The 11,379-nt window shown below is 31.0% G+C and overlaps 1 protein-coding gene across 1 annotated transcript; it reads left to right on the top strand.

Annotated features, from left to right (window-relative positions):
• Positions 1 to 1,276: 1,276 nt before the first annotated feature.
• On the top strand, positions 1,277 to 10,210 carry LOC111717410 (troponin C). Its single transcript, XM_023492911.1, has 6 exons — positions 1,277 to 1,365; positions 2,678 to 2,736; positions 7,642 to 7,738; positions 8,886 to 8,934; positions 9,437 to 9,499; positions 9,661 to 10,210. Exons 1-6 carry the CDS (start codon positions 1,346 to 1,348, stop codon positions 9,718 to 9,720), a joined length of 348 nt encoding a protein of 115 aa, XP_023348679.1. The 5' UTR covers positions 1,277 to 1,345; the 3' UTR covers positions 9,721 to 10,210.
• Positions 10,211 to 11,379: the final 1,169 nt, after the last annotated feature.

Raw genomic sequence — 11,379 nt, 5'->3', positions numbered from 1 at the left:
TAATTCGTATGCTTCCTCAAAATTTTCTTAATTTAGATCCAATGGTATTTTGGCCGTAAAATCCAATGGGCCCGATGAAATATTTTGATAAAAACAGATTTGTATTCCCATGCGTTTCATTCAACTTATAAAATAAATTTTAGAGGTGGTCGTAACAACGAGGTCAAAATCGCTTCCGGGGAGGTGTGCTCCGTGTCCTAGTTTAGATTTTAAAGATAAAGATGAACATATTAATATTTAAGATCCATGTACTGTAGTTGATAGGACAGATTTCAAGCATGATTTGGAAAATAAATGATATATTTCTTTTCCTGTAAATCCTTAAACTAGCCAAGGCAGTTTACTTAAAACATCAAATCTAAGAGATTTATCATTCGTTTCATTGGTGCAGTTTATATATTATTGAAGATACTGAAATACGGATAAAAATATTGATACAAATAATTATACCATTGATAATGATAATTATCATAGATTAGATAAAATAACAGATAGGACAAAAGAGGACTTTAAGAAATTTCAAATTTTCAACTAACAGAATTTGTTACAGCACCGGAGCACCGGTATCAAATTCACCTTAGCAGAATCATTTGTCAAATATTGTTGAATAATTCTGCTAAGGTGAATTTGATGCCTGTGCTTCAACAAATTTTGTTTGATGAAAATTTGAAATATCTTATAGTGTGTCGTCTATTCAAGATTTCTGTGTGTTTTGTTCACAATAACCCTGAGGCAGAAGCCCGAAGGAGTTACGCGTGACAAGAGCCTGTTCTACGCCGACTACGTGTAACTCCTTTGGGTTTCTGCCATAGAGTTATTGTGAACGAAACACGCAGAATTCTTGAAAAGACGACATCTAGTTTCCTATCTGTGATTTTAATGAATCTTTGATAATTATACTAATAATACAAATAATTAGAATAACAATAATAACAATAGCATACATTTTTATCTAAACATATTTCATTTAGCTATGGCGTTATATTTAATTCTTAGATTGAAATAGATTTAATGCATTAATAAATCTGTATTAATCTTTATTTCATGCTTTTTTCAGACTTTTCATTTTCAGCTTTATAATAAAAAATGGATGTTTTCTCATTTTTAAAATAATTCAACATTTGTTTTTTACTTTATAATCCATTTAGGATAAGAAAAGCAAATAAACATTGTATTTCTGGAATTATTGGTGGGTCTGAATGTTTGTTAAATTCGGGGAATATTATAATTAACCAATTTTCAATTGAAATTGTAAAGAACAAAATCTTAAATTCGCGTTTTGAAATAATAATTAGTATTTGCTTAGGATTTGTGAGCACTGTAAGGAACTAAAGATCTGAGTAAAATGTCTGCAGTTGTTGAGAGGTAAAAACTAAAATTTAAACAACTAGAATTTGGAATTTTGAGAGATACAAAGTAATATTATCAAATTGAGCAAATACTTATGAAATTGAGCACTTGCCTCATACTCTAATATTATAATCCATATATATATATTTGCAACCTGAAATTCTAAGTCAGTAATCTTCTCAAATACTTTATTTCTAAGTTGGTAATATGCAATAATATGTGATTTAAAGACTTTTCACTTTTCACAACTGTACATAGATATTTAAATATTAAATACTTTCCATAACATTAAACATTTCTTTTTAAATAGTTCAACTTAAATACGTTTCAAGTGACTGAAAAATTTACATACAGTGAGAATCCGAAAACTTTGCCAGAGGAAAACGACTTTTAGACTCAAGTTATGACTTTGAATAGTCCAATGAACATGAGACATGATGCTATAATGTCGTCTTCCTAAACCACAGTTTTCTGGTTCTCATTCTATATATAATATGTTTATATTTTTAACCAACGTGAGTGGAACAAAGGTAAGGATAGCACTTACATATTTTACTGTGAAGTATTACATTAGCCTTGAACTGGTTTGATCAAAACCAAGGTTATAATGCAAGGACTGTTAATTGCAGCTGTGTATACTCTGCGTACATATTGAAACCAGTTCTCTTTGGGCGGAATTTGTAAACAAGAATAGATGCATCAGTGTTCGTTTAGTATTAAATTTTGATAATTTTGAAAATCACGTAACAGTTTCCTATGACCAGAATATTTCATTGATTTTTTATGTGAAAGATGGATCCCATGTCAGGCTTCGACATCCGTCTTGTGTTTACAATACCGCCCAGAGACAGTACACTGCAGTACAAAAGATGCGCACACCTCTGAAATAACTTTCCTTGCATTATAACCTTGATCAAAACAATAATTTCGATTGTAAACAAAAGTCAGTATATATTTTCTGGTGAAGGGTAAAAGGAAGACAGGGCTGGGAAAATAATGGTTAAATACTCTACTGCTTAGTCCTGTACAGTTAAATACAAACAAACTCCTCACCTCAATTCTACGCACATTGGTTGTAATGAGTACATTACAATTTATGAGAAAACTGTACACAATTATTTAATAATCCAATATTCTGTAATGAGCACATTACAATTTATGAGAAAACTGTACACAATTATTTAATAATCCAATATTCTGTAATGAGCACATTACAATTTATGAGAAAACTGCACACAATTATTTATTAATCCAATATTCTGTAATGAGCACATTACAATTTATGAGAAAACTGTACACAATTATTAATTAATCCAATATTGTGTAGTCCCCCTGTTCCTGCAAAGATTGGTGTCCCTGAAACAAAAACTGGTGATTATCCAACAGGTTTGTACATTTTTAAAACTATTTTAAATATATTCTAGATTTGATCATCAATACAAGTTGGAATTTATATAAACTGACTGGTGCAGGTTCAATTTGCAAACTGCTTTTCAGCGTAAAGTTTGTCACAAACAGTTTCTATATCATTCAGAATACAATTTAAACAGCCAATATTTATTCTCAATGACAAGTTTGATAAGAGATTGACAAATGGTAGGTTAAACAATGAGGAAAGACTTTTATACTTTTTGTCTCCTTCTTAGATACTCCCCTCCTATACCCTCCACTCCTATACCCTCCTATAATACCCTTCTACCCTCCTTTACTCCCCTCCTATCCTCCCATACTACCCTCTATACTCCCATCCTACCCTCCTATACTCCCCTACTACCCTCATATGCTCCCCTACTACCCTCCTATACTTCCCTACTACCCTCCTATACTCCCCTCATACCGTCCTACTCTCCTAAACTCCCTTCCTACCCTCATATACAACCCTCCTACCCTCCTATACTCCCCTACTACCCTCCTTTACTCCCCTACTAACCTCCTATACTCCTCTACTACCCTCGATCCTATACTCCCCCTACTCTGACTAGCCTGCTGTCTGTCATCAAGAATATTAGCGTAAAAGATGAAAAACATAAAATTTAGTTTAGACTCTGCTCTCTCCTTTAATGTGTCTGAAGTCTTCTTGATTTCAGCATTTTCTAACTGAATCGTGTAGCCGTGACAGAGTTCTTTTAAAATTTCATTTTCATTTCATGAAATTTTGCAAATTTTAAGTTTTGATTCTCTGTCTACATTTTTATATAAGGTGTTATGGGGAAAAATAGGGAAAATGGGATTAAAGTATGATATTTTAGAAAGGGGTATTTTTAGAGTTTTTATTATATGTCTGTATGACAAAAAGTTATGATTTTCTTTGATTGTCTACCTCCACCCCGGACTAACCAGAGTGAGCAGCATTCTGTTTCTTCTATTTGAAATCAAACGTGTACTGGTCTATAACTCAACAATCATTTACTTTACGGATTTGTTTATTCTATACTTTTTCATTCAAAATGCATATACCAACAAAAAGTATTTAAGAAAAAAGGCTAGCAAATAATGTTTAATGGGTCAAATTGTGATCAAAAGTCACAGCTTTCTGGAATATTGACAGAACCGATAAATCCACGTGCCTCAGAGTATCAAACTTGGGTCCTATGTAACTTCTTAGTATATTATATGATGTAGGACATTAAGGATCGCGGTGTGTATACAGAATTTAATTAGTGGGGGGGGGGGTCCGGGAGGGAGGGGGCAAATTATAAAAAGTTGTGGGATTCCAGGGGAAACAAACTTGTTTTTCAGTTATAAAAGGGAAGAGTCTCTTGCTCCCCCTCCCCCCTAATGGACGTTTAAAAAAGGACGATCTTGAGAATTGAGATACAGAAATATTTGAAAGCCCTAGTCTAGAAGTATGTTAACTTGCTGGACTTCCGGAGATTAAATATGCATGGGATGACATATTGAATGTTATCGGAAGATAGATCCATGGGAAAGCATTGCTTTGACGGGGTGGGGGGGGGTATAGGGAAGGAGTTGAAAAGGGTTAACAGGGAGGGCGGGGGGGTGTCTAGAGTCGAAGGGTTAACTTAACACGGGGCGGGGGATAAGTAAGATAAGGGAGTAGGATAGTAAATGGGGGAGGGCAAAATGGTTAACAGAAAGAGGCGTAGGGTATAGGAGGCAGAGGAGGGAAGTGATGGAAGGGTTAACACCTTGGGTTTACGGAGGAAACGGAGGTGAGTGGAAAAGCTAGGCAAGAATAATAAACTATACCAAGTTTAACTATTTCTGTCCATTTAAAAATTATCAACTCAGATCACCAAATTATTATTCTCTCACTTTTTTAATATTTATCTGATCGATTTTAAGATTTGAACTAATGTGTAAAGTATCAAAGTATAAGATAGATAGATACAAATATCTGTAGACGTCTTGTCAAATTAAATCTTATCTAAAAGTAGAATCTATCTAAATTGATAAAACTTAAATATATGTTTTCTGCAAATTATTAGAGGTAAGAGGGGATGGGGACAGCGCCAATTTCCGCTCATTTTAAGAAAATATTTTTAAAATATCAATATATAAAGTCACCATTAGTTTTTAACAAAAATACGTTTTGTTAATAATATTATACAGTTATACCCTAAATGAGCCATACATCGAATTTATCAAATGTCCTCTTGACAATTTTAAAATGGGGTTTATACTATTTTACGTAAATCTGAGTATTTGCGAAAATAAATAAATATTCATGAATCTATATAATCATTTATTACAAATTTAAAATATCTGCAACATTCCATTGTCAGAAAGGGAAGAATACGACATTTGATGAATTCTTTCGATGTATAACTTATCTAGTTCAACTCTTTATTAAAATAGGATACAGTTTAGCCCAGAACTTCAGAGTAATCTAAAAAATTTATAAAATGTCGTCTTGACAATTTTTCAATAGGTTTTATGCTGTTATACCTAAATCACGGTAATTGTTAAAAAAATAATAGCCATAGAATATGGGGGGAATGGGGGAACAGTTTAAAAGAACTCCATATAATTATTCAATTAAGAAACTAAATACAGGGTGTCCCACGAAACATGACATTTAATAAATAGCTATTTTTAGTTAAACAAATCTTTTGCTTAATTATATTTTACTTTGAAATCAATTTTGATATAATATGACTCCCATATAATATCAAAATTGATCTTTTGTATCACACAACTTAACAAATTATGGAAAAAGACATTCTAAACTATTCACCAACTGTCATGTTTAGTGGGACACCCTGTATATGCCGCATTCCCTTATCAGTAGGCTAAGAAGACGACATTTTATAAAATCTTTCGATTTCTTTGAAGTTCCGGCCGTTAAATTTTTTAAGTATAGCATATTTTTAGAAGTGGATTTAAAATGCAGGGTCCTTGCAGGATATTTTTAGAATTTAACACTTTTTAAGATGGAAAATTACATTATCATTCTTTCTCATGTTACTTAGAGTAAGGGTTTAAAGGGTAACCTCGTGTTGAGGTACAGGGTGTCCCAAAAAACATGGGAATTCAGTGACAAATTGGATATCGTCTTTGTTATGAATTAGCATTGTAATACTTAATTTAAAAAGCCATAATATTATTATGTCTGTAGAGTTTATTTTATGAAAAGGGTAAAAGACTGTAAAGATGTGTCTATAATGTCCCCAGGACAATTGTTTACTCTGTTTGTACACTGCAATTTTCTTGTTTTACTAAGTACTACCGTATTCAGTCAAAACATAAACAAACAAAATGTGAACGTAGCAGACGAAACTCTTACAGATTACAGCTTCAAAATTGTATTTTTTATGTTTGAGAGTTTGATGCAAACCTAAAAATACGTATATTTTAGTTAATATCATACCAAATAAGTTTTAAGGCTTTAGTTTTACGTATTTTTACTTTTTTTCGGGTTTTTCTTTACTTAAAAAATTGCCTTTTTTAGAGTTTCAGAGTTTGATACGTATATTTCGTAAATTTCATACCAACTAATTTTTCTAAGATTTAAGGGTTTATTTTACGTATTTTTATGTGTTTCTTGGTTTTTTCTTTACCTACAGCTAAACCCTAAATATTAAAGACAACGAAAGAATTTATCAAATGTCGTCTTGGCAATGTTTCAATGGGGTTTATACTATTTTACGTAAATCTCACTATTTGCAAAAATAAATAAATAGCTTTGAATATGCGGGAACAGTTTAATAGAGCTCCATATAATCTTGTAATAAAAAAACTAAATATCTACAACATTCCATTATCAGAAAGAAAGAATACGACATTTGGTAAATTCTTTCGATGTATTTAATATTTAGGGTTTAACTGTACAAAATTGTATCTTTTTTTTCAAACCTAAAAGTACGTATATTTACGTAAATTACATGTCAAATAATATTTCCAAGTGCAGTCAATATATTCACAAAACCTCAACTGCACAAAAATGCATTTTTAAGTTAGAATTTAAAAATATTTTATGATTTTTTAAGAGAATTGGAATTTAAGATATTTAATGCAACTATTTTGGTAAATACAATGTTTCAAGATTTCTATAATTTTGGAGTAAATTGATGTTTACATAATAATCAATGTTAGGAAATTTTAGATTTTTTGGTAAATAGAAGTTACACTTTAACAGTGTTGTAATAGGTATAATTGTAGTGTAGGACGTATAGCAGATATTGAACACGTAATTGTACATGCAAAGTTAAAGTCATAAACCTTTTAACATTTTGGTTTTAGAACTTAAATATGCCTTAAAAATATGGATTTTTACGTGTTAAAAAACCAAAAAAATTCCTGATTCATTGGATTTTTTTTACATACGCATCTTTACAGATAAAAAATACGTATTCTTAAGGAGGAAATGGTTATAAAAATTTGAATGTCATACGTATGGAAAATACGTATTTTTTTTCTTATTCTAAACCTAAAAATACGTTACGTATAATACGAATGTCATACGTATTTTAGGTTTACCGGTTAGTAGGGATGCCAGTCTACAGTAACAACCAGAAAACTGTGGAATAGAACACGACATTAAAGCAATATTTTAAGTGTATTTTATGTCGTTACATGTCGCTTAAAAATTAATTAAGAAGGCTGAAATAGTCTGTGCACACTGCACAATTGCTGTATCTCATGTACAAATTGGACTATTCAAATAATAGATTGAGTATAAAAATTTCCTTCTCGTGTCAGAGTTTTCTGGTTCTTACTGTATAATAGAATATTTATCTAAAATGACATCTTCAGGCTTGTTATTTTGATCCTGCAACCGTTGATGAACCAGGTTGATGAAGACGACATTTAAACTTATCTTCTCTTAAGGAGATGCTGCTCTTGCTCCATCTCCGGCACCTCTACCTGTAATTGAGGATGATATGATGGGAGAACTCACCATGGATGAACTTAAGGAAGCCTTCAGGTTAGATTTCATTTTGTAGGATCGGAATGAAAGTTGACATCGACTTTTTCAGTAATTTTATCAAATGCATATGACTTAAATAATTCTGTGTCTGAGCTTATTTTAATTTTGTCCTTAATTGTTTATTTCCAAGAAACCAAATTTAACTTTGTAAACATATTATCTGCACTATTTCAAATTCTTGCTAGGTTTATAGGCTTAGCTTAAACTAATATTTTTCAAATCACCATTTTCTCATCGTTCTTTGATGAACACAATTTCACGGATTTTTCTGTTTAAATTGGTGGATTTTTTAAAATAATAAAGTTTACCCCAAAACTTCAGAGACACCGAAAGAATTTATAAAATGTCGTGTTCTAAACCTACTATTAATAGAATGTTACAGATGTTAAGTTATGATTTATTTTTACTGACATACAGGTGAAAATTTGACAAGACGACATTTTATAAATCCTTTCGATGTCTTCGCAGTTTTGGGTTAAACTGTAAATGTCGGCATTTTTTCCAAGCAATCTTTTTTTCAAATTTTTGACCTTTAATAAACTTTTCATTGGGTCATGTGGATTGTCACGGATAGGTTTAGTCGCTTTGACGTTTATTAACAGAATAAAAACTGACTGTCTTGTATGCAAATAATATAATGTTCACTGCCCTTCCAGGGAGCTTTGCTCCCATCTTTCTAGTAATAATTTGAGATCATTATAAAATGTAATTGAAACAAACTTCACAGATTTTCCTCATTTTTTGGATAATTTTCCAAATTCAAAGGAATGTTAATTTCATTATATTAGGTAGGTTCCGTCAAAAACAATTGAGCCAATTGGTTTAGAAATTTCTGCGCTTATTGGATCTATTGATGAGAAATAGCTTGATTCGTTTTTTGAACAAATTTTTGGTTGCTGGCATTTAAGAGGTTCTTTAAAAAGTTTTACTTTTCTGACACTATGACAAATTTAGACCCAAAGAGAAATGTTTTGAAAAAAAAGTGATCGCTTTCAATTATTTTGTACAGTATACGGGTTTGAAATGTTGGAAGTTGACAGTACCATCACATAATTGAATCCTCATGTGTGTGCACTGTGCATGCTCAAACGAACAAGGAAGTAAATATTATTTATAAAAATATATGTTTGTAATTTATGTTTAGATTGTTTGATTATGAAGGGTTTGGCTACATTACAGTGGAAACCTTTAGGGTAAAATATTCTTTTCAAAACTTATAACTTTTGTGTGTAAAATACAGTACGGAATAGAAAAACTGTTCTGTGGTAGGCGATTATATCAATACAACAAAGACGACATTTTTATTCAAGTTTTAAATTGTTGACAAGCTTTTTTTCGAATTCCAAGTTTACAAGTAATCAAAGAGAAGCTTTTTTAATTGACAGCTTCTCTTGACTTCTATTTTTATTTGTATCCATGTGTTTAAACGTTTGATTTAAATAAAAATTAAAAATCGAAAGTCGTTTTCATTGTATTGATATAATCGCCCACCACGGTACATAATACACTTATCAATTTACTGCGTTGTCACTGTAATCTAATAGCTAACCTGATTACTGATTTTTGTGGTTTTAAATCAAAAAACTATTTTAAAGAATATCAAACAGATTGAGAATTAAACTGAAATATGAAATTCAAAAGTTATTTGTTTTTCTCTATCATTCTCTTGCAAAATTAATAAATAGGACATTTTAGACGATTTTGCGGGAGTTAGATGACGACTGGACGGAAGACGATATTTCCGGAATTATCAGCGATGTAGGATTTATTTTAATTTTACAAAAAAAAATACATTTATTCAACTAACAATTTACATTTGCAACAATACAAATGATACAATTTTCTATTGTACTTTGTACTTTTTCTATTGTAAAAACAAATTCAAAAATGAGTTCTTCGAAGACGATATTTATTTTCAGATTGATATTGACGGTTCTGGAACTATTGATTTTGAAGAGTTTGTGAAGATTATGACCTAATTCAATAAATTGTAGTTATATTGTCACAAAACTATATTTTAAAATCTGCATTGTTTTTATTTTTAATAGAGCTTGGAATCAGCTTGGTTTCAAGTTTTGAACAATTAAAATAATTAAAATAATCAAATAAAATTGAATTGTTATACTTACAGTGATAAACAGAAAACTCTGAAATCGGAAGACGAAATTATAGCAATGATAAACGGAATTGATGGTGTTACAAAGCAAATAGTTTACTAGACACTTATGAAATTAAGTGAAATGGGTCTGTTTACACTGCACAATTGCCGTGTCCCATGCTTATTGGAATATTACTCATAATTTGAGTCAAAAGTCGTCTTCCTATTTCAGAGTTTTTGTTTATCACTGTAAGTCTTTGTGAAAAAATAAAAGTTTTGCATATTAAGCTAATGATAATTGCAAAACAACTCTGTGTTTGATCATTTGGATGAATTTCGAAATCTATTAGAATAAAAATTAAGTCTTTTAATTCAAATATATATGACAGATGTTGGAATCCTGACTAAGATATATTGGAGACATGTTGGAGTTCTAACTAAGATATATTAGTGACATGTTGGAGTCCTAACTAAGATATATGGGTGACTGTTGGAATCCTATTTAAGATATATTTTGAGACATATTGGAATCCTGACTAAGATATATTGGGAAAAATATTGGAGTCCTAACTAAGCTATATTAGAAACATTTTGGAGTCCTAACTAAAATTTGTTGGTGACATTTTGGAGTCCTAACTAACATAAATTGGAGACATGTTGAAGTCCTAACTAAGATATATTGGTGACATGTTGGAGTTCTAACTAAGATATATTGGAGACATGTTGGAGTCCTAACTAACATATATTGGAGACATGTTGGAGTCCTAACTAACATATGATGGAGACATATTGGAGTTCTAACTAAGCTATATTAGTGACATGTTGTAGTCCTAACTAAGATATATGGGTGGCATGTTGGAGTCCTGACTAAGATATATTTTGAGACATGTTGGAGTTCTAACTAAGCTATATTAGAAACATGCTGGAGTCCTAATTAAGATTTATTGGTGACATGTTGGAGTCCTAACTAACATAAATTGGAGACATGTTGAAGTCCTAAACTAAGATATATTGGTGACATATGTTGGAGTCCTAACTAAGATATATTGGAGACATATTGAAATTCTAACTGGAGACATATTGAAGTTGTAACTAACATATATTGCAGAAATGTTGAAATTCTAACGAAGATATAGTGGAGACATGTTGGAATTCTCACTAAGATATGTTTTTAAAACATAATTCTTGTCTTTTGAGACACTCCGTAGGTAGAAGAAAGATTCTGTTTTGGCTTCCTCAGCTCTGGAACTTCCGGTTCTCCGGCTCTAACCTGCTTCCGGTTTCCATCTCCTCTACCTCATCCTCCATCCGTCCTCTAAACTTGTCATTACAGTTGTACATGGAAAATGGAAATTCATTTTAAATTTTAGTATTTTAAAAACTAAATAGAAACAAACCAAAACGTAAATGAAGAAAAATAGGCAAATATAAATCAAATATAATTCAAATATAATTCAAATATAATTCAAATATAATTCAAATATAAATCAAATATTAATCAAATATAATTCAAATATAAATCAAATATAAGTCTTTTTCC

Source organism: Eurytemora carolleeae, unplaced genomic scaffold (genome assembly GCF_000591075.1).
Source record: "Eurytemora carolleeae unplaced genomic scaffold, Eaff_2.0 scaffold2587, whole genome shotgun sequence".
Classification (NCBI taxonomy): Eukaryota; Metazoa; Arthropoda; class Copepoda; order Calanoida; family Temoridae; genus Eurytemora; species Eurytemora carolleeae.
Note: the sequence above shows the minus strand (reverse complement) of the source record. Positions and strands in the feature narration are given on the sequence as shown.